Source organism: Sturnus vulgaris, chromosome 16 (genome assembly GCF_052056855.1).
Source record: "Sturnus vulgaris isolate bStuVul1 chromosome 16, bStuVul1.hap1, whole genome shotgun sequence".
NCBI lineage: Eukaryota > Metazoa > Chordata > Aves > Passeriformes > Sturnidae > Sturnus > Sturnus vulgaris.
In genome coordinates, this window is record NC_142258.1 from 14571435 (window position 1) to 14594073 (window position 22639).

At 63.4% G+C, this 22639-nt stretch overlaps 1 protein-coding gene across 2 annotated transcripts; it reads right to left on the minus strand.

Annotated features, from left to right (window-relative positions):
* Nucleotides 1–5600: 5600 nt before the first annotated feature.
* On the minus strand, nt 5601–22424 carry SBK1 (SH3 domain binding kinase 1). 2 transcript variants are annotated; one of them, XM_088174605.1, is made up of 4 exons: nt 21750–22424; nt 9064–9266; nt 8771–8973; nt 5601–8158 (listed from the first exon to the last, which is right to left on the minus strand). In XM_088174605.1, the coding sequence occupies exons 1-4, from the start codon at nt 21887–21889 to the stop codon at nt 7376–7378; spliced, it is 1329 nt and encodes a 442-aa protein (XP_088030731.1). In that variant the 5' UTR covers nt 21890–22424; the 3' UTR covers nt 5601–7375. The 2 variants fall into 2 exon arrangements, with proteins under 2 accessions (XP_088030731.1, XP_014744024.1); XM_014888538.2 differs by lacking the exon at nt 21750–22424 and adding an exon at nt 13998–14878.
* Nucleotides 22425–22639: the final 215 nt, after the last annotated feature.

A 22639-nucleotide genomic window follows, 5' to 3' on the forward strand; every position in this document is an offset into this window, starting at 1 on the left:
GCTGGGGCTCTGCTGAGCTCCTGGCCTTGTCCTGGCTGTGCTTGGCCACTCTGCCAGGTGAACCAGTGATCTGTCCCCTGGGGTCTCCTCCTTGCACACCTGTGGGATGTTGGCCTTCTTCTGGCCATCAAGAGCCTCCTGACATCTTTGTGAGCTTTCAGAGATGATTTTGAAGATAAAACATGTGTCCAGCAAGGTCACCAAGATGCTGCAGGTGCTGAAGATCCCCAGGTGGCTCCACTGGGCCTGTTTGGGACTGGTTTGCCCGAGACAATGGTGAGGGGCCTGGAGCATCTCCTTGTGTGAAAAGGCTGAGGGGCCTGGGGCTGTTCAGCCTGGAGAGGAGCCCCAGCTGAGAGGGGCCCTGAGCCCTGGGTGTCCCTGGGTGTCCCTGGGTGCACAGAGGGGCAGAGCAGGGCCAAGCAGTGAGCAGGAACTGATCCCAGGAGTTCTGTTTGGACATGGAATCATTAGGGATGGAAAAGACCTCCAAGATCAGCGAGGCCAAGCTCTGCCCATTCCCACTAAACCATCGACATGAGGAAGAACTTTTTCCCTGAGCACTGGCCCAGAGGCTGTCCAGTCTCCTTCCCTGGAGATACTCAGGAGCCATCTGGACACAATCCTGAGCAATATGCTCTGGGGGACCCTGCTGGAGAGCAGGGTGGGACCAGATGAGCTCCAGTGGCTCTTCCAAGCTGAACTATTCTGGAATTCTTGATGATGTGATGTGACCTTGATGATGTGATGTGACCTACCTGGCACTGACACCTGAGAGACTGCAAGTGACACAAGGAGGGAGCAGGGTGGGGTAGAATGTCCCTGCTCCTCTGCCTCAGCTGGCAGCCACTGCTTGGAGACTGGCGAGTGCTTTTGGCTTGTTCCTTACAGGAACTCGTGGGGCTCTGGAGCCTTTAACACCCCCCAGCTGCAACTCCAGCTCTGAGTGGTGACTCTGGGTGTGGAGCTCTTCCTTTCCAGAGCTCTGGCACAAGATCCTGAGCTGCTGCTGGCTGATTCCCTCTCACAGCAGACTGGCCAGTGAGCGTCTCTCTGAGGGCTGTGGAGCAGCAGGAACAAGTGGGTCCCAGGAATGGTGAAAAGCTGGGCAGGGACTCACAGTCTTGTCCTGCAGGGAGGTCACTCTGAGACAAATGGGGCTGCTGTGCTGGTCCCCAGGCCTGTCCTTTCCCAAGATCCTGGAAGCCAGGATGGTGTTCATCCTGGTGAAAATGTCATGATGCTCTTGAGAGAGAATCCTGTGCTGATCAGCCCTGGGGTCCTGCAGAGCTGCTCCTGCTCCCACAGGGGTCTGTCCAAACACATGGAAGGGATTGAGGTGCTATGCAGCAAACTAAAGACCCCTGAGAAGCTCCTGAGCACTAAACCACCCCAGCCCATCCATCCTGAGCCACAGCCAGAGTCGATGTCCAGCTCACAGCCAGCACAGCTGGCAGCCTCCAAATATTGGAGTCCCCCTGGCCCTGAAGCCAAGGCAGTTGTCTGGGCAGCCTGGGGCAGGCAGCCAGCCCTGGCACACACCAGTTATCCTGGCCAGCCTTGTGGGGCAGACGTGACCCAGCCATGCTCACGGGGTACCTGTCCTTGGGAAAGGCTCCTGGCACTGCTCCTCAAACCAGGCCTGGCCCTGGAGTGGCTGCAAAGGTGCCACAAACTGGAGCGAGGCCAGCACAGGCTGAGGGAGCTGGAGGTGATGGAGGGAATGTAAATCCCTGTCTGGGATTATCTGATCTGGGGGCAGCTTCAGCCAGGGAGGTGCTGATGGGCTCCTCTAGCCCCAGGAGGGGACCCCAAATGGTCCCCAGTTCCCACCCCCTAGTTCATGACTGGAGATAACCCCACTCCAGGGCACATCTGGCCTTTCCTTATAAACTGGCCTTGCTTCATTGTGGCTCCAGCCCCGGGGGCACTCAGGTGTCCCAAATTCCTCTGCCTGCCTTCGTGCCAGGGCTGGGGTGGGGGGAACGCTTGTAAATCCCCGTGTCCTGAAGCAGTGGGAGGGGTGAGGTCGTGCCCCAGGCTCACCTGCAGCCTTTCCCCTAAAATTCCCTTCCCCTGCTGTGTCTTCAGGGCTACAAGGTGATTAACATCCCCTTTCAGCATGTTCCAGCCATGTTCTGGATGCCTTTAAGCCCCCGGGGTGTTACACATGGCTTACAAGTTGGGCTCCATTAGCGCTCGATTCGCTGTTTATTAAAATCTCGATTAATCTTGTATTAATGCTCTTCAAATGCGACTTTTGTGGAGGTGCAGCAGTCTCTGAGATGAGGAGCTAAGCTTCTCCCCAGCCCTGTGCCACTGCTGTCAGCAAGGAATTAGCTCGGGATCTCTCCAGACTCAGAGCTGAGTGGTTGGGAGGCTGCAGAGAGCAAGTGAGGATGCTCCTGTTAATGGGGTAACACCAGCCTAGAGACCCCTGGCTCTGCTGCCCCCAAATCTGGGCCAATTGGGGCAGCAAGGTCCGTGATCTGTGACCCACTGCCCACTTTGTTCCCCCCAGAGAAGACAGGAAAATGTGGGGGCAGCCTGGGGGATGCTCTGCTTGCCAGGACCCCATAAATGGAGAGCAGGTGGAAGGGTTTGGCATGGGAAGATCCACACGTGAAAAGCAGAAATCTCTCCTGCCCCTGCCCTGGCAGCCGTGTGGCTCTGGGGGGGCTGTGCAGGAAGGAGGAGCGTGGCCCAGCCCTCAGAACCTGCAGGAATTGCACCTCGTGCTCCTCCGTGGGTTTGGGATGCTGCCTGTGCCAGATCCAGAGCCGTGTCCAGGCCAGGCGGTGATGGGATGGAGATTTCCCATCCCTGCCAAGCTGGGATGCTGCAGTTGTCATGGCAACGTGGGAGGCCTGCGAGCCTGAGCCCATAGCCCACCCCTTTGAGGGTGGGGGTGTTCAGGGCTGGGGGTGCTCCCCCAGCCCCCCCCGGGGCCTGGCACCTCCACACACCCCAAAACTGCCATCAACCCCCTCCTCCCAAAGCTGACACCCCCACCCATCCATCAGCCAAAGGACCCTGCTGAAAACGCCGCCTTTTCCATGGGGGAAAAAACACCTTTGGGTGAACAAATGTGTCCAAAGCCGGGGTGGGGAGCACGGGGCCAGGTGGGAGATGCGGGCAGATTCCCTCAGGAGCTTCCTGCTCCCTTCCCTGTGCCCGAGCCGAGATCCCCGGCTGGCTGGGGCTGCAGCAAAGGCAGCCAGCACCTGGCAGGGGCTGCCCGGGAGCTGTGGGATGCTCACAGGGCTCTTTCCAGCACGCTCGGATGCGCTGCGAGCTGGGCTGGGGCTGGAGGTGCAGCCAGCGCTGCTCTCCCTCCTCCCAGAGGTGGCTGAATGTCACACAAGGTCACCTCTCCCTCCAGCCAGGGCCTGCTGAGCCTTACCACGCTGAGTTTTCCCCAGCTCGGGACAGTTTTTGCTGTCTGTGTCCAGCAGCTCATTCCCGCGGGCCGCTGCCAGGCCTTGACTGACATGTGTCCATCATCCCTGGCAGCTGGAATGGCACACAGCAGCGGGTCCCCGCGGGAAGGACAGGCAGGGACGAGCCCGAGCTGCGTCCTCTCCGTGGACAGTCTGCTGCCACCAGAAAGAGCATCGGGATGTCCCCGTGCCTGCTGCCATTCCTGCCGCATTCCCGCATCATTCCCGCATCGTTCCCGCATTCCCCGCTCGGGCTCCTGCCCGGTTCCGCCGGGGTGCCGGGTGCCACATGAGTCACACTTCCTCCCTACGCCCATTCCAGCGCGGTGCCGCCGCTATTTTTGGAAGTTCTAGAGAGCGGATCGGCCCCGAGAAGCGCAGTTAATGGATGCCCCCCACGCCGGGCTGGCGTCCCCCGTGTCCCCGAGCCGGGCTGGGGAAGCCCCCGGCAGTCCGGACCCCGAGCTGCCCGCGCTGTTCGGGATGCGTGGGAACTCCCTCCTCATCCCACGGCCCCTCCTGAGTCAGCAGCGAGCTGAAGCACCATCCTAGTGGCAAAATATTACCTTTTAAAGGGTTTGTTTGCGCTCGGGGTGGGACTTCGTGCAATGCCAGCTTGGCGTTGATCATTGTGCTCCCAAAGAGCGGATCATTCCCAGTTATTTTTACTCCCAACCCCCAGTGTTTTAGCTGGGGCTGCAGTGCCTCACCAAGTGTCTGTGAGGAAAACCGGGCACAATCCAGCTCCGGAACCGAGGGGTGGATGAAATCCGAGGAGGGATCAGCAGCTGAGTGTCACAGCCGGCCCTTCCTGGCCTTCCCAGCTCGGAAGGATCTGGTTTTACGGGATGCTGCACCCACACCCACACCATTCCCCACCTGCCACCCCATCCCTCTTCCCTCCGCTCCTGCAGGATCTGTCCAAATCCAGGATTATTTTCCTTTCAGAGCACTGATTGTGTTGCTCATCCTTCGCCCGGGGACTGCCCAAGGTCAGCGGCTGTGACCCCGGCATGTCCGGGCCGCCTACCCGGCCGAACCGGGGAGCAAACCCGCAGGGGAGGCGGGGAGGTTGCAGCTCTGCCGGGCAGGTGACACCTTTGCCGGGCAGGTGACACCTCTGCCCTGCGGGTGGTGGCTTGGCAAACTTTAGCTCCGCTTTTTGTGGCTGAAGCTTTTGCCTGGAGACAAGCAGCTCCTGCCCCTCCGGCGCTGCCGGGCTCGCAGCATCCCGACCTTGCCGGGATAAAATTAGCCCCGTTTCACTTTGGATTAAAGGCAGCTCCGCTGGAGCCGCGCGAACGCTTCGGCTCGGAGACGTCAAATGGCAGCGATCCCTTTTTTGTCTGGATCGGGGAGGGGAGAGTCCTGCCAGCCAGCGCCTGGTGACAATGACATTGATTTCCTAGACCTCTCGGGGTGGCCAAATCTGTATTTTTAGCCGGGGAAGAGAAAAATACGAATCACGTGTCAGAGCAATGCTTTCCCTGTCGTGGTGGGAAGGAAGGAGCCGGGAGCCGTCGCTGCTGGAGCAGGGGATGAGCAGGACTCGCTGCCCGGTCCCCGGAGCGGGGCTGGGGATGCACCAGGGCTGCTGCACTGCCTGGGCTTCATCCATCCCCGCCCTGCCCCAGCCGTGCCCCGCACAGCCCTGGCCTCCTGCAGTGGGGTCCCCACTCCCAAAGGATCCCGTCCATCCCCTCCGCATCCCCTGGGGCCATTTATCTTCCGGGGCAGGCGCTGCCTTCATCTCTGCTTCCCTGCCACCGCCGCCTCCTCCTCCTCGCTCTCCCCCACCCTGCTCTCATTTCCCCAAGAAGACTTTAATGAAATCTGCCCTTAATTAAATCCACATTCATTTGCATAATTACCAGGAAATTGAAATTAGCCTGCGGACGTGGCTGGAATACATTCGGCATCAGGCAGCCCTGGCTGTTCGGAGGGGGCTGCACCGAGGGCTGCTGGGTGCCCCCCACCCATGAGTGCTGCTCCCCACATCCCTTCTCTCCCTTTCCCGGGATGGCCATGGTGACAGGGGGAAAGTGGAGGGACAGCCACTCCCGAGGCCACGGCAGGGCAGAGGCCGCGCCCTCCACCCCCGCACGAGCAGCATCACGTTTCCTTCAGTTAATAATTAAAAAAAAAAAGTCGTCACCGCCATTGAGAAATTTTTTGTTGCTTTTATAACTATGTATTTTGTATTTTTTTATGGTTTCAGTTGTGGTTTTTTTAAATCCTTTTCAACAGTGACAAACTGAGGTAACGTCTGTGACACTACAGCCTCTCCTACGGGAAGAAGGTCCGAAACCCGACAGCTGAGGGAACTGGAAATAAAAACCTGACAACCTACGGACACAGCGACCTCGACGGGGACAGAAATCACACCGAGCACCCCCTGGGACACACCCCGGGCGGTGCCACCGAGCCCTCCCGGGGCACCCGGGATCCCTTATCTACATTATTGCACGAAAGATCGAGGACATCGAGGGACCTAAGGCAAAGAGGAGTAAAACCGGTGCCTAGCTCTCTACGTGGGGCAATGCTACGTCTAACGCCGGGCCCGGGGGGTGCCGGGGACGGGGGCACGGCGGGGGCTGGGGGCGGCCCCTGCTCTGTAAACTGCTGCTGCTGCTGCTGGAAAGCGTTATAGCCCTTTGTGGGGAATTGGGGCACCGGGGCGGCCCCACGGCACCCACCCCGTGGGAGGGAAGCCCGAACCACAGCAGGGTGCTCCTGCCTTGGGGTGCCCCCACAGCTTCCCCACCGCCGCGGTGGGGTGAGCTCCCCGCTCTGCTGGGTGCCCAGATCCAGGAGGGAAGGTGGGACCTCCACACACACCCGAGGACCTTGTCACTAAGGGGCCACCAGTGGCTGCTGCCACCACGCCGCAGCCAGCCCCGGCAGGGTCTATCCCGCTGCCGCTTCCCCGGCAGCCCCAGGGGAGGGTGACAGCTTTGGGGAAGGGGTGACAGCAAGGAGGGGTGATGGGGACAGCACAGAGAAGCGGGCGGGCCCGCGGGAGGCCACTCGGAGCTCCCTGCCCTGCTCCCGGGCTGTGCAGGCCAGCCTGGGGGGCACCGCTGCCACCTCCTCCCGTCCCTGGGTACAAAGGGGCTGCAGGGGGACCACGGGGACGCCAGCACGGCAGAGCCAGCCCGGCCCCGAGCATCCAACCTGCGGGATGGCGGCACCGCGCCCGCCGGGCACAGCCCCGAGCGCAGCTCCGACCAGAGGGACCCATTCCTGGCAGGGCCTGAGCCGGGCGGGACAGGGGGACAGGGGCTGCCAGTGGCAGTGGCTGGGACACACAGACACACAGACAGGGACACTTGCTACATCAATGGCTGCCAGCACCTCCCACGGCAGGGAGGCAGCCGGGGCTGCCGGGGGTCCGGGGCTGCCGGCAACCCCCCGGCTCCCCGTCACCCACCTCCCCATCCCCTCCCGGTCCCCAGCAGTGCGGCAGGGACCAGAGGAAGAGGGCAAATCACCACCCACCCAAACCTCCCCAAAGGCCTCCTCCACGGTGCAGGGTCATCGGCCTTCCCGCTCCCCGGACAGGGGTGGAGCAGGGGGTGGGGGCAGAGCCAGTGGGGCACCCACCACCCATTGCCCCCGACTTTTCCTCCCCGTACTGGGAGAGCCCTCCCCGTACGGCCACGCTGGGGAGAGCCTGGGGGGAGCAGCACAGCCGTGGCAGGGCTGTGGGTGCCCCTGGCCTCGCCCAGGAGGGACGGGGGGGATCGGCATCCTCGGCGCTACAGAGCGCAACCAGTTCTGTCCTTTTCCTCTTCGATTGTGTTTCTTTTCCTTTTTCTTTTTTTTTTTCTTCTTTCGGAAACCCAGAGCCCGGTCCCGACTCGTGCCACCACCAGGATGCGCTCCCCCATCCCTGTCCCCGGGGCGGGGGCTCGGGGCGGGTCGCGCAGCCGCCGTCACACGCAGATCTCTATTGCTGTGGCCAGGACCATCTGCCCCTTGCCCTTGTCCTGCCGTCCGTCTGTCCTGCTCGCCGTGCCCGGGGCGGCTGCGCCGGGCTCGGGGCCGCGGGCTCCGCTCCCCTCGGTCAGGACGGTCCTCTTGAGCGGGGCGGGGGTGCAGGAGCCGCCGGGCTCGTGGCAGTGGGGCCCGGCCGGGAGCTTGTCCCTGGCGTGCTTGCGGGAGCGGTAGGAGGGCCGGCACCGCACCTCGGCCATGAGGTCGCACTTGATGAAGTAGAAAACGTCCTTGACGGGGCAGCGCTTCTCGGGGTCGAGGGCCAGCAGGCGCTGGAACATGCGCAGGGCGCTGTCCGTGAAGCGCCGCCACTGCGAGGGCAGCCCCGCCAGCCGCCCCTTCTGCCACCGCACGAACTCCTCGAAGAAGGCGTCGGACGCCACCGCCGCCTCCCAGGGGAAGTTCCCGGTGAGGACGCAGAAGATGAGCACCCCGAAAGCCCAGACGTCGATGCTGGTGTCCACGGCGAAGCCCTCGGCGCGGCCGGCCTGGCACACCTCGGGCGCCGTGTAGGGGATGGTGCCGCTGATGCGCTTGACCCGGCAGCCCACCTTGCGGGTCATGCCGAAATCCGCCAGCTTGACGCGGCGGCAATCGCGGTCGAAGAGCAGCACGTTCTCCGGTTTGATGTCCCGGTGCACCAGGCTCTTGCTGTGCATGTAGTCGAGGGCCAGGCCCAGCTGCTGCACGCAGCGCTTCACCAGCTCCTCGGGGAGCCCCACCTGCGGGGGGACACGGTGTCAGTCACCTGCCGTGAGCCCTGTGGGGTACACCCAGCCCTGTGGGGTACACCCAGCCCTGTGGGGTGCACCCAGCCCTGTGGGGTACCACCAGCCCGGGCACCCACATCTCTGGTCTGAAGGTCATGGGTGCTTTTATTAGGTAAGTAGGGGATGGTGGTGGGTCCTGAGCCACCCAAGGGATGAGTGGTGGGTGTCAGGCTCCCCACAGGATGATTTGGGTTGGAAGGGACCTTAAGGATTGTCCAGTTCCAACCCCCGCCCTGGGCAGGGACATCTCCCACTGTCCCAGGCTGCTCCAAGCCCCATCCAACCTGACTCTGGACACTTCCAGGGATGGGGCAGCCACAACTTCCCCAGAAGAAGGGTGATGGGTCTGAGCAGATCCTAAAGACAGGTGATGGATCTTAGGCCACCCAGGGGAAGGGTGATGGGTCCCACACCTGTTTGCAGGTGCTTGTGGTCAAGCTCAGCCCAGACAGAGGTGCCCAGTCCCTGCACCTGCACCCCCTCCCACATGGGCACAAAGCATTCCCAGCACCCCCTGAGCCCTCACATCCCACAGAGGCTCCCAGGGAGCTGCTGGGGTCCCACCTGAGGCGGGATGATGTCGAAGAGGTCCCCACCAGGGGCGTACTCCTGAGCGAAGACGTAGCAGTCCTCGGTCTCGAAGACCACGTCGAAGACCTTGATGATGAAGGGGCTGGAGGAGAGCGTGTTGGTGATGCTGAATTCCCGCAGGAAGTTCTTCAGCTTCGTCTTGCTCTTGTTGACGAACTTCAGGGCCATCTTGGTGCCTGTGGAGGGCAGGGAACAGGAGTGAGCCCGGGGCGGGGACAGAGCGGGTCCCCCGCTCCCAGCACCGCTCCCAGCCCCGCTCCCCTCACCTGTGCTTTTGTGGGACACCAGGTCCACCTTGCCGTAGGTGCCCTTGCCGAGCTCACGGATGAGGTCATAGTGCTTGGTGATGTCGGTGCCCGAGAGGGTGCGGATGGCCAGGGACTGCATGTCCTCGGTGATCAGGGGCACCCCGCAGCAGCCCAGCTTGCGCGACGGCTCCTGCTCAATCGAGCCCGCGCTCATGGTGGCGCTGCAAGGCAGAGGTGGCACTGCTTCCGTGGGGGCTGCAGAGCCATTGTGTCCCATCCCATCCCATCCCATCCCATCCCATCCCATCCCATCCCATCCCCAGGGCTGCAACCACGGCTCCTGAGCAGCCCCCACCCCTCTATACCCCGGGGCCACCAACCCCAGTGGCTCTGGAGGGGATGCTCCAGCCTCCGTGGGGGATGTTTGGGGTAAAAGGGAGGGCTTCAGGCATGGCAGAGACAGGGACAGGAGAAAGGGACACGGACACACAGGGACACACACATGGACACATTTTCTCGGGCCTGGTGTGTTCACAGCCACAGTGCAGGACAGGAGCTAAGGCCTTTTGGGGTCCCCTCTGCTGCTGTGTCCCCAGTGGGGACCTCAAGAGCCAGCCCTGTCCAGTCCTGAGCCCCTCCAGAGCTGAACCTCACAGCAACCAGGGCTGCCTGATGTATTCTAGCTCCAGAGCAGAACCAGGGCCGTGCCCAGGCACCAGAGGGGACACAATGGCTCTGCAGCAAACCCCTCCCTCACATCTCTCCCAACATCCAAGTCCCATCCAACCTGGCCTTGGACACTGCCAGGGATCCAGGGGCAGCCACAGCTTCTCTGGGCACCCTGTGCAGGGCCTGCCCACCCTCCCAGGGAACAATTCCTTCCCAATATCCCATCCAGCCCTGTCCTCTGACAGTGGAAGCCATTCCCTGTGTCCTTTCATTCCAGATCCTTGTCCCAAGTCCTTCTACAGCTCTCCTGGAGCCCCTTTAGACACTGAAACGAGCTTTAAGGTCTCCCCAGTCTTCTCTTTTCCAGGCTGTGCAATCCAAATTCTCTCAGCTTTTTCTCACAGCAGAGGTGTTCCATCCCAATAATCATCACTGTGGCCTCCTCTGGACTTGTTCCAACATATCCATGTCTTTCCTGTGCTGAGGACCAACAGCTGGATGCAGCATTCCTGGTGGGATCTCACCAAAGCAGAGCAGAGGCAGGCCCAGCCAGCACCAACATTCCTCACTCCCAACAAACCAGGGATGGTTTTCTCCTCACTCTGACCATTCCCACGAGAAGATCCAAGCTCGGAGTCGCCCACCACACCACCACAGCAGTGAAACCACCCCAGCATCTCCTCTGATGTCTTCAGGGCACTGCCTCACCCTCCATCACTGCACAAGCACAAACCCTGGGCAGGCAGGGACGTGGAGGGCTGCAGGTGGGTGAGGATGGACAGAGAGAGCTCAGGTGGTGCCCATGGGCTCAGACCCACACAGGAGCTGTGACAGCAACCCCAAATGGTGCCAGACACCCCACAAAGGACCTGCAGCACCCCACGGTCAGGATCCCACACAAGGATCCTCCCAGCCCCTTCCCAATAAGGCTGAGTTGGATCTCCAACTTTTCCTTCCTTCCTTCCTTCCTTCCTTCCTTCCTTCCTTCCTTCCTTCCTTCCTTCCTTCCTTCCTTCCTTCCTTCCTTCCTTCCTTCCTTCCTTCCTTCCTTCCTTCCTTCCTTCCTTCCTTCCTTCCTTCCTTCCTTCCTTCCTTCCTTCCTTCCTTCCTTCCTTCCTTCCTTCCTTCCTTCCTTCCTTCCTTCCTTCCTTCCTTCCTTCCCCCCACCGTGCTGCCTGTCATCCCAAACCAAAGCTCAGCTTCTTCACTTATTATAGTTATATTTTTTCCCTGGGAAGTTGGGGAAAAAATAGAAAAGGAACTTCAACATCATGATGTTCCAAAAATGTAACAGTTTGACTCATAAGATCTCCGAAGCAGCTCATCTCCATAGTGTTTCATTGGCCCCTTGGCAGAGGAGCACCATCTCAGTGTCTGGGTGCTGGAGGTGGAGGTGGATCAGCAGCAGCTCGCTGGGAACAGCCCCCAGCATCCTGCACGAAGAATTCCGGCTACGCTTGGATTTACGATTGCGCTCATCAATGTCCCTTAATTAACCGGCGTTGAAATGCAATTATTCAAGTTGGGAAGGCTGGGTTTGAGGAAAAACCCCGCTGGTTGGATGGGAGAGAGGAGAGGGAGGACTGGCAGCTTGTGGAAGTGCTCTCCAAGTCAAGGGCTGTTTGTTTTTCCCCTTGGCTCAGCCTGTTGGGGTTTCCAGGTGTCTCCTTCCCAAGCAGCAACCGAGGAACATCACGGGAAGCAGGGGTGCCAAGTCAGGTCCCGTGCTGCGGCGTGGGCTGGCACAGCTGGCACCGGGATGTGCTGCCAGGGATTGGGATGTGCTGGGATCCTGCCGCAGTGCCACGGCCAGCTCCGAGCAACAATCCTGCCTCGTCAGGGCTGGCGGGAACACGGGGCCACCACCGATCCCAGGAGAAGCCAAACAGCAGCAGCGACCGAAATACCGACGTGCCGAGGCCAAGGAAAGTGTAAACGCAGAAGTTTTCATTAAAAATTGAAAGGCTTTTGAAAACATGTTGGGTTTGACGTGAGCAGCGAAGCGGGGCAGCAGCAGGAGGCAGCGAGAGCTCGGTTCCAGCTCCGTGCACTCCCAGGGACAGCAGGGATGGGGAACAGCAGGACATGGAGGGATGGCAGTGCCAGTGTGGCAGCAGATGCCACCAGCTTGGCCTGGCCGGGGTTGAGGTCCCACATCCTTCTGCAGCCGGGCCAGTGACACCGAGGAGCACCTGGGCAGCCACATCAGGTCACTCCAGAGCCAGAACGGGGCTTTTTCCCAGCACCCCAACTCCTCTCCCGCCCCAAAACCCTGGCAGAGTCAGCACCATGTCCGAAGGAACACAAACACACCATTCCAGCTCAGTTCCAGGCGTTGCTGAAGGAGCTTTCCCAAGCAGGGAGGGAGGATGAGCATCCCATCCGAGTCCCGGCAAAGCCCCCCCGGGCTCAGGATCCCGGAGTTGCTGTGGCTGCTGCTGCCACGTGGCCCCGGGACCTGCCGCTCGCCACAGGCGGTTCCTGCCGTCATCTCCGCATCCCGAGCCATTTCTCCTACTATTCAGACTAAAATTGTTCTGTGTTTAAGCTTCAGAACCGTTTATCTCATTGAGTGAGGAGGATAATCCACCCACCTCTTCCTTGCTCCCTGGCAGGTATTTATAGGCAGCCGCTCGTCTCCCGTCGGCAGCTGCCGCTCCTCTTCCCAAACCTGCCGGCTCCATCCCCAGCGCCGTGGAGCACATCCCGGAAGGACATTATCCCATTTCCACAGCCCAGCATCCTGCCAGGAGCCGAGGCTGGCACCGACAATCCTGCCCCAGCGCCGTTCCCTGCTGGAGGATGCTTTGCCCTGCTCTGCATCCCGCTCCGCCGCACGCCCAGCCCTGGGCACATCGGCTCTGCCGATAACTAATTGCAAACTCATTAGGAGCTCATTGAGAGGAGCAGAGGCCGCCCGGGAGAGTTGCCCCAGGCTCCCGCAGAGGAGGCTGCTGGAGCAGCGGCTGCTTGGAAATTAAGAGGGAAAAAGGGGAAAAAAAAATCCCTCTGGCCACATCAGAGTCTGACAGAAAAACAACCCGGTTATTGAGGGAGGCTACAGGAAAAGGGTTTGGGCTGAGCCTGATGCACGGGTGAGCACCAGGGGCTGCGACTCGCACCATGGGCTGTTCTGAGGCAAGGAATTTGGAAAATTAAGGGAAAATCTACGCAGGGCAGGGTTCTGCAAAACCCAGATTCCTCTTTAAAGAGGGGAGCAATGTGAAATGCAGCAGTGGGATGGGCACAGGCCCACACTGCTCTGTCCCTGCACTTGGCAGAGCTTTGATCTTTCTCCATTCCCATCCCCAAACCTGCAGTTATGAGCAGGTAACACCGACTCCCACCCGAGCCCAGCAGGCTGGAGGCCAGGACATCCCTCAGGAGGGACCTCCCTCCCTCCACACCCCAACCAGCTTCCAAACCTGCCCTGTTTCCCCTAAACAACACACTGAGCCAGCAAAGTCACGCCCTGGGCCCTGCCAGAGCCGTCCCCTCTCCCAGTTCTCCACATGCCAGCACCACCCTGGTGTCACTGGAACGAGGGGCCAGTGGTGCCTTGGCCATGCCTCACGTTGAGCTGCTGCCTCGCAGGGCCCCACTCCATTTCCAGCCCCTGCCACCTCCATTCCTGCCTGACCCCATTCCAGGGACATCCTCTCCTCTTCCGTGCCGCTGGGACCCGCACACCAGATATGAGCTGTGCTTCCCAGGGGCTGTGGCACGCTGGAGCCCAGGGAGGGCTCGCAAAGGCACCTTGGCCTAACGAGGACAACGTGGCTGTGGGGGCAGGACAGGAATCGCACCAAGGCTCGGAGCCACCAGCACCCACCATGGCCAGGCAGCCTCCAGCCAGGCCGGCCACCACCTCCCACCTCACCCAAAGCAGCAGAACAGGCACAGGGAAAGGGCTCCTGCATCCACGTGCCACCCCAGGACCATCCAAAGGCACTCAGGACAAGCCCAGTGTGTCCAGGAGGTGGCTGGTCACACATGGCACAGGGACATCGGCTGCTGGCAGTGCTTTGGGGACAGCCCCTCTGCCAGCATCCTGCAGCCCAGGAGGAGCAGCCACCTCAAAGAGGCCATGAGTGGGGCACATCTCCACGTCCAGCTGGCTCCACAGCAGTGGGACAGCGCTGGGAAACGCTGGAGCACCACGGACACCACCGGAACCAGCACCAAACCTCCACCGAAGCACCCGCAGCAACTGGGACTCCCCAGTGCCCCCAGTTTAGGACTGAATTGGCACTGAATTCCAAGTTATCCAGCAATTCTCATACCAGCTCCTTGCCTAGACCAGAGCAGCCTGCTCGGCAGCAGGATTGTCTTCGGCAAAGCCAATGAGCGCCCAGCCAGGCACGGGCTCCCAGTCGCAGGAGCTGCTCTCCCAGTGCAGATGTTCCAGCTGTAGGGCAGGTCAGGCCCTGTCACACCCATCCGTGGTGTCCCCCGCTGCCCGATCCATCTCCCATGCCGCCCAGCAGCCTGTGACAAGCTTCCTTGGTCCCAGGATTCAGGTTTCACAGACCAATTCGGAAAGAGCAAACAAAGCAGTGCCAGGAGTCTCCCCGGGGAGGCACCGCTCCTCCTTCCTGCCACCGCTCCCTGTGCCCTCCGCACTGTTCTCCCGGCGCTGCCAGCAGGATTTTCCCTGCCCTCATCCGCACGGGGCTGTCTCTGTCCATCGGCCCCAGTGACAGGACCTTGGCTGCCTTTCAGTGCTTCGGCCTCCCGGGGTTTTGCAGCCGAGCAGGATGGCTTCGTTAGGACCTCAGCTCCTCCAGCGTGCAGCTCCTCCCGCCTTCGCCGCCAGCACCGGGGATTTATGATTACTTCATTGTTTGATTGGTTTCATCAGCCTGTCATCATCTCCCTCCCAAAACTCTTCCGCCAGCGCCGGCAGCACTGCACGGTTGGGATCTGCAAAGACAAACGCCCCGAGCGGCACCTGCCCGAGCCCACGGCCCCGCTCGCTCCTGGCGACAACAGGGACACGTCCCTCTGCCACAAAACCCAGTCCTGACTCCACTCCAAGGGCTTTATGTGCCCCGTGCAGCCCGGGCATCGCCCCTGCCGACTGGGATGCTCCCAGGAAGGAGGATGCTCCCAGCTCTGCCATGGTCTCCTCCCGCAGACCCCGGGCTCGGTGACACGGTGACACGGTGACACCGGGCGGGTCGGGAGCTTGGCACACGGACACCCAGCTCTGACCTCCGCCTCCCGTGGGTCCAGGGCAGAGCGGTGCCGAGGCCGGGCCACCCTGTCCCCGGTCCCCGAGCTGTGCTGGGGCTCCTGGCTGGCGTCGCCCGCCCGCGGCCACGGCGGCAGCGAGGCCGGAGCTGCAGGAAAGTGGGTCACGCTCCCCCTTCCCCGCTGCACCGGGGACACGCCGGGGTGCGATGGAGACCGGCCCCGCAGCCGCGGCCAGGGGACAGCAGGGGACAGCAGGAGACAGCAAGGCAGGTGAAAGGGGAGATAGGAGAGGTGATGAGGGGACACAAGGAGACAGGAGGTGAAAGGATGCGAGGGGAGACAAGGAGAGATGACGAGGGGAGATGACACGGGGAGATGACGAGGGGACAAGAGAGGACACGATGAGGAGAGACAATGAGGGGAAGCGAGGGGAGATGATGGACGGGGCATGAGGGGAGATGACAAGAGGACATGAGGGAACATGAGGAGAGGTAATAGGGAATACAGGAAGCTGGGTAATAGGGAATACAGGGGGTGAGGCAGCATGAGGGGAAGCAAGGGGAGATGAGATGGGGAGGCGATGAGGGAACACGAGGGGACACAATGAGGGGACACGAGGGGACATGGCCTGAGCTGCCCCCGAGGCCGCCTCTCCCTGCTCTCCCCTTCCCCTGTTCCCAGGTCAGCGCACCCTTCCAGACACCCCCAAACCCGCCGGGAGCTCCCAGGGACCAGCCCCGCGGCCCCAGCAGCGCTCGGTGTCACTCACGCCCCACTGTCCCTGTCCCTCCCCCTCGCTCCCCCGCCGTACCGGGGCCGCCCGGGGCGCAGGTGCCACCGGCCGCAGGAGAGACCCGGGGCGGGGAGGCCGATCCCGGGGGCAGCGCCCGCACCGCGCGGTGCCCACCCCGCTCCATTCATCCCGGAGCGCCGCTGCTACCGGGATGGGGGTTTTGTCCCCTCCCCGCGCCGTGCGGGCAAACAAAGGGCGGCCTCGGTACCGGGCGGGCAGCGCCTCCCGCATGCCCATCCCCGCACCCCCATCCACGTATCCTCATCCCCGCACCCCCATCCCCGCACCGCTGCCTTACCGGAGGGGCGAGCCGCCGCCGCGCCCCGTCCCCGGCGGGAGAGGAGCCGCCGCCGCCGCCGCCGCCGCCGCGCTCCGCCCGCCCCGCCGGGCTCCTCATGCCGCGGCCCCGCCGCCGCCGGAGGAGCGGAGGGAGCGGAGGGAGCGGAGGGAGCGGAGGGAGCGGAGCGCGGCGCCCCCCGCAGCCCCCGGCAGCGCCCGCCCCGCGCCGCGCTCCGCCCGCACCGGCACCGGCGCCGCCCCGGGGAGGGAGCGCGGAGCGGGAGGAGCGGGAGGAGAGGGGGGGCTCCGCCGCCGGCCCCGCGGGGATGGGGGGATGCGGAATGAGCGATGCGGGATGCGGGGCGCTGCTTGTCCCCACCCTCCCGATGTAGCCGGGGGGAGTCGGTGCGGGAGCAGCCCAGGAAAAAGGCGGGTCGGGGTTGAGCATCCCCCTCCCTGCCCGGTGCGGAGCTCCGGTACCGCGGGTTCGGCTCGGAGCAGATCAAGGCGCTGGGGACAATGGGGATGGGAACGGTGCCCTGCAGGGGGTGGTGGCTTCACACCCTACCCCACCCGAGGACCCCGACTTGGAGCATCCGGGGGTCACCAGCACTGTGCAGCCGGAATGCCAAAGCACAGGTCCCTGTCCTGCTGCTTCCCTGGGCCCTGCTGTCCTTGAGCCCTTCGAGACTCTGCTCCCGCTCCTTTGGCACAAGTGATGCCCCCGTGGTGTGGATGATGCCCACCCTAGGTCAAGAAATGGTTTGGGTTAGAAGGGACCTTCAGGATAATCTTGTTCCAACCTCCGGCATGGGACACCTTCCACCATCCCAGGCTGCTCGAAGCCCCATCCAACACGGATGTCCTGGACATGTCCAGGGATGGGGCAGCCACAGCTTCTCTGGGCAACCTGAGCCACCATGGCACAGGTGATGGCCACCATGGCACAGACAGCCCCCCAAAATGCTGCTCCTCAATGTATGCAGGACATGTGTCTTCCTTTGTGGCTCATGAATGGTGGGAACATCCAGGCCAAGCCAGGGAATGCCAGATGAAACAAAGACATCACAGGGGCTTCCCTTCAGGTGCCTTAAATTTGGCAACACTTTCAGCAAGTGATGCCAGAGCTGGGCACCAGGAGCTCTCAGGCACCTCCGGCCTGGGGCACAGTGACAGCTCTCCCGGAGGAAGGTAAGGGGTTGGTCGGCACCGTGCTCCCTCGTGGAGCATCCCTGGGCACACCTCGTCTTCCCGGATTTTCTTCTGTGCCCACCAAGGCCAAACAGGGATGTTTTACACAGGCCAGGATTTGCTTGGGGACTTCCTTGTCTCTCAGCTGGGTGCCAGGTCCCTTCGCTCCCGCGATGTCACTTTAAGAGGACCCACAGTCCTGGGGCTGCCCCACCCTCCGAGGGGGACAACGGGCTGTTCCCACACACCAGCTGTGCCCACTCCGCTGGGACCGCGGCCGTCCCACTGCCCCTGCGGCCCCACAGAGCGGGGAGGGCCGGGGAGCCATCGGCACTGACTCACGGATGGCTCCGCTGCGCTCGCACTGAGGATGCGGAGCAATTAAATCTTTTCATGAATGACTTTAAGGCAAGAGGCTGAATCACACTCCGACACTCCGCTTCAATTTGTGCCGGCATCGGCTGTGCCACTGTCACCCTCCTCCCGCCCGGCAGCCCCCGGAGGGGCGGCTGCGGCTCCCGGGGCCGGTCCCCTCCATCCCCCCCGGTTCCTGCCACAGCTCCCGGCTCCTAAGGCTGGGATGCTCCAAGTATGGCTGATTCCCACCGGGGTGGAGGCATCGGAATGAGACTGGGAGGAGAAATGCTGGAGAGCGCAGTGACCCGGCCGGCCGGGGTGGGCTGGGTGGGGCTGGCGGTGCTCGGAGAGGGGGCTGGGGCAGGGCAGGAGAGCATCTGAGGCGTGAAGGCGAAAGAGGAAAACCATGGGAGACGGGCAGAGCTGGGGCCTCTCTGTGTCACTGCAGCAGCAGACAGGGGCCAGGGAAAGCCGCAGCCGCTCCATGGGCCGCTAGGGATGTGGTGGCTCCAGCCTCGCCCCTTCCCGAGGCCACTCGCCCCCGTGTCCCCTGCTTGTCCTTGCGGTGCCATCCTGGCTCCCGCAGCTCCTGCTCGCCGCGTTCCGAGCGGCTCCTCCGAGCTCTCTGTCAACTCTCTCCCTATTTATAGCTCGGGGCTGTTTCTAGGTCAGGCGGGAGGTGCTGCTGCCCGGGGAGCCGGCCCAGGAACCACGGGGGGGGCTGCAGGGACAGTGTCACACGCCCCACACCTGGGTCAGCTCCCTGTGTCACCATCTTGGTGCTGTGCACAGGGACTGAGCTGGCACTGGGACCAGCTGGGCCTGGCAAGGCTTCGTGGGGCTCAGCAGGGCTGTGTGGGGCTCCTTGGGGCTCTGTGGACTCCATGGGACTGTGTGGGGCTCCATGGGACTGTGTGGGGCTCCATGGGGGCTCAGCGGGGCTGTGTGGGGTTCCATGGGGCTGTGTGGGGTTCCATGGGTCTCCATGGGGCTCAGCAGGGCTCCCTGAGCTTTTGTGGAAGCCCACGTGGCTCTTTGGGGATCTGTGGGGCTCCCTAAGGATCTGTGGGGCTCCTCAGAGCTTGTCAGGCCTCCGTGGGGCTCAGCAGAGTTCCGTGTGACTCCCGGGGGTTCCATGGGGCTCCGTGGGGTCCCTCTGGGGCATCCCTGCCCCTCGGTGGCACGTGGGTGACACGCACACTGAGCCATAGTAACACCAGTTGTACCAGGGAGAGCCTGCACTGAGCTCGTGGTCTTCAAAGCACTCCCGGAATATTAATAACTAATTAAGATTAACGAGATGAAAGGAGCCAGATCAAACATGTTTATCACCTCGTGCAATCCCAAACCGTGCGAAGAGCCCCCGCCTCCCCGAGGGACCACGAGTGTCCCTGGGATTTGTGCTCGGAAAGGGAATATCCGGCTCGTGCCTTGGGATGCGCTTGGACAGCGTGGGCAGCGGGAAATGACCTGGAAATCCCCAAACATTCCCAGCGTGCCAAATCCCCTCGGCATGGAGCGAGAAGGTCGCTTGTCCCTTCGCCACCGCATGGTCAGAGCGGGAGCCGAGGGGCTGAGCCCCACACGGGCCGGGGTCCCACGGCCACCCGCGCCTGTGGCGCTCGGGTGACAGGAGCCAAACCTGCCGGGGATGCTGCGGGGATGCTGGGAAGGAGCAGCGCTGGGAAGGAGGGAGGGAAGGCGGGAGCGGAGCACGCCGGGAGCCGCAGCACGGGCGGAGGGGACCCGCTCCCCCCGGGGGGCTCCGGCGTGTCCCGCCTGCGGGGCCAGCACCCCCGGGGCAGCCCGGGGAACACAGCCCTCGTCCCCTCGGTCCCTGGGGACAGAGCCCATCCCCAGGGGATGGCGATTCCCAGGGGAAGGGGTGGTGGGAGCTGGTTCCCGGAGAGCGGGGCGAGGGGCTCAGACCCCCCCCAGCTCGGTGTCCCCCCCGTGCCCCTGCTGCCATCGCGAGCGGTGACAGCTGGCAAGAGATTCCCAGTATTCACAGAATTCACAGAATTCCCGGTGGCTGCTCTCAAGGTCAGGAAGGGGAGGACCCGGGAGCCGCGGGACAGCCCCGCTGGTGATGGACACACACCGAGCCCCGCCAGCGACCCTCGGGGGCTGCCCCGGCCCAGAGCCCGTCCCGGGCTCCCGGGGCTGGCAGGGACCGAGCAGCCCGGCGGGGACACAGCGCCCCAAGGGATGAATCCCCTGGCCGGGACTGGGGCAGCACCGGCCGCGTTCGGGATCTTGGGAATGGTGCTGAGCCTGGAGCACAATGAGGCTGTTCAGGCACTGGGATGGAACGGGACAGGAGCGGGCTCTTTGGGATGGGCTGCTTGGGAAAAGAAGCAGAACGGGTTTCTTCGAGGGGAAGGAGAGACTGAACTGGGGGCACGGGGAGAGCCACGGGGCCCGCCCTGGCACCCCGGTACCCCAAGAGCAGCCGGCACCGCCCGCCCGCCGCCTCCGCTCGCTGCCCGTTCTCCTGGCACCATCTAGAGGCTGCGGGGACGGGCATGGGGTGACAGAGAGACACGGGGGGACAGACGCGGGGGGACGGGGACAGACACGGGCGGACTGACATAGCGGGAAAGACGCGAGGACAGACAAGAGGGGACAGAGAGGGGAGAGACACGGGGAGCAGATGTTGGGGGGGCAAACATGAAGGGACAAACACATCGGGACAGACATGGGGGACAGACACACTGCCACAGCGCCCACGCGTGCTGGCACAGGGGGCAGGACCAGGGCCGGGAGCCAGGGCGGTGACAGAGCAGGGAGCAGTTCTGGCAGCACCTCCCGTCACCCCGACGAGCCCCTCCGGTGGGGCTGTGCTGGAGGTGACAGGCGATGGCAGCTGCGTCCCCACGGTATGGGGACAGACTGAGGGACAAGCTGGTGACAACAGGGGGGCGTTCAGGGACCGGACACACACACCCACACACACTCCAGTGCAGCCCACCTTGAAGTAGGGCAGGACAGGGAGAAGCCTCTGGGCACAAGCCATGGCTGTCCGTCCCTCGCCGTCCCCCGAGCAGGGAGGCGGGACCCTGGGCCACCACACTGCCACCCCGGGTGCTCCCCCCCGGCTGAAAATGCCAAACGATGCCACCTGTGGCTTGACAGAGGCTGGATGCCACTGGCCAGCTCCGAGCCCGGGCTGGGCTGTGGGACAGGAGCCCTGGGAATTCTGTGTGCCTCCCCAGCCACCAGCACCCACACCCAGGCCCTCTCCATCCCTGGTACCCCCGTTCCCCCACCTGAGCACTGATTCGAGGGAACTGAGGCTCCAAAAACTCGTAATTTACACCAAAACAATTCTTACATCTTCCTGCAACCCAGGTGGAAGGACAGACTGCCCGGATTGATCCAGCTGATGGCCCTGAGGCCCCCCAGACCTCGCTGGGGACAGTCAGAGCCTGGAGGGCTCCTGGCTGGGGCAGGCAGGGGCTCTGCTGGGGGCTGGCAGCGTGGAACAGGAGCCGGCAGTGGCTCAGTGCCACGGAGGAGCAGTTGGGCACAACATGTGCCAGCATTCACACCTCGCATCCTGCCGGCTGCCCGGCTAATTCCGGCACCGCCACATTCTCCTTGGCTGTCGCTCAGCAGCGCCGATGGGAGAGGAGATTTCGGGAAAGGGGGAGCCGAGTGCCGGTGCTGCTGCCCAGGGGGACAGGCCTCGGGGACCCTCGTGGCTCTCCTTGTGGACCCCCCAACTGCACTGGGCCCCCGGCCCCAGCCAGGCAGCGAGGAGCAAAGACTGCCCAGGACCCTGCTCAGGTGAGCAGGGATGGGTGGGATGGCTCCAGGATGGACCGGGGGTGGTTCTGGGATGGCTTCGGGGGGGCCGTGGGCGCACACGCTGCTGCCCACTGCTCCTATGGGCACAGCAGCAGCGCTGAGCTGGCACTGCACGGCACGGCACGGCACGGCACGGCATGCCCAGCGGGTTCCCTGGAGAGCTGCTGCCAGGGAAGCACATCCCGGCAGGACACACGTGCTGTGCTCTGCGCGCAGCTCTCCCGGCACAGCACCGGGCTCCAGACTCCCCTGGATGCGCCTGCTCCCAAGGAAACTTTGGCACGGCCCGTGCCCGCACTGTCCCCCAGCCCGGCTCGGTGTCCCGCTCCCGGTCCGTGCCCTCCCGGGGACTCATGGCGTGTCCCCACCAGCGCTCTGCCCCCACCGGGGCTGTCCCGAGTTGTGGCACTGACCTGTGCAGGTGCAGGGGCTGCAGCTCCTCTTTCTGGAAGCAGACGAAGCAGAAGGAATCCATCGCTCAGGTCCGGTGGCCACCGCGCCCGGGCGAGGGCGACCGCAGGGCAGGCAGTGCCGGAGGGATGTTGGCATCTTCCTCGCCAGTGCCGGCGGTGGCCGGAGGCTCACGCTGGCCCTGCCGGGGCCATGGTGTCGGGGAGCCCGTCACACGGCCGGCACCGGCCGCTGCCCGGGCACGGAGGCAGCTCCGGGCTGTGCCATGTCCCGCGTCCCCCTCTCGCCGGGGCCAGCGATGCCCGGTGCCACCCCGGCACCCATCGTGCTGCCCGGCCGGTGGCACTGCCAGTCCTCAGGGGTTGCGAGCAGCGACCTGGGATGGCATCACCAGCACCGGGGGTCCGGCAGGGCGGGCCGAGGCACCGGCCAGGCCCCGCGATGCTTCAGAGGCCGTGGGGAGCGGCTGCCCCGGGGCACCGGACAGTGCCAATGCCGCGGTGACCGAAAGTGTCCCCTGCAGCAGGTGGGGTCTGACAGCATCCAGCGCGGTCTGGCAGGGTCTGCAGGGCTCCGGCAGGGTCCGGCAGCCCAACACACCACGGAGGGGGAAAGTTGTGCCGTCGTGGAGCGGCGGCTCCGCGGGGCTCGTCTCACCGGCAGAGCAGCCGCTCGCTCTGACAGCTAAAGCAGCGTGCGAGTATTAATAGCTGCCGACTCCCGCGGCGAGGCTGCGAGTTAACTCCTCCAATGCCGCCTGCCCGGCCTCCAGCACCGCTGCCCGCTGCTGCCTCCGGGCTCGCCAGCACGGGCTGAGACCGAGCAAACTCAGCCCGCCCGCCCGGGACACCGCGAGTCAGCGAGGAGCCCGTGCTCTGTCCCCCAGGG

Bases quoted from the DNA above. Each gene is read 5' to 3' on its own strand.
- SBK1 (XM_088174605.1), bottom strand. From the start codon at position 21,889: ATGCCAACATCCCTCCGGCACTGCCTGCCCTGCGGTCGCCCTCGCCCG. The intron at 9,267-21,749 runs GTGCCACAACTC...TCTGCCTTGCAG, and splicing joins CCCTGCACCTGCACAGGTCA to CGCCACCATGAGCGCGGGCT. The intron at 8,159-8,770 runs GTGGGACCCCAG...GTCCCCCCGCAG, and splicing joins TCGACATCATCCCGCCTCAG to GTGGGGCTCCCCGAGGAGCT.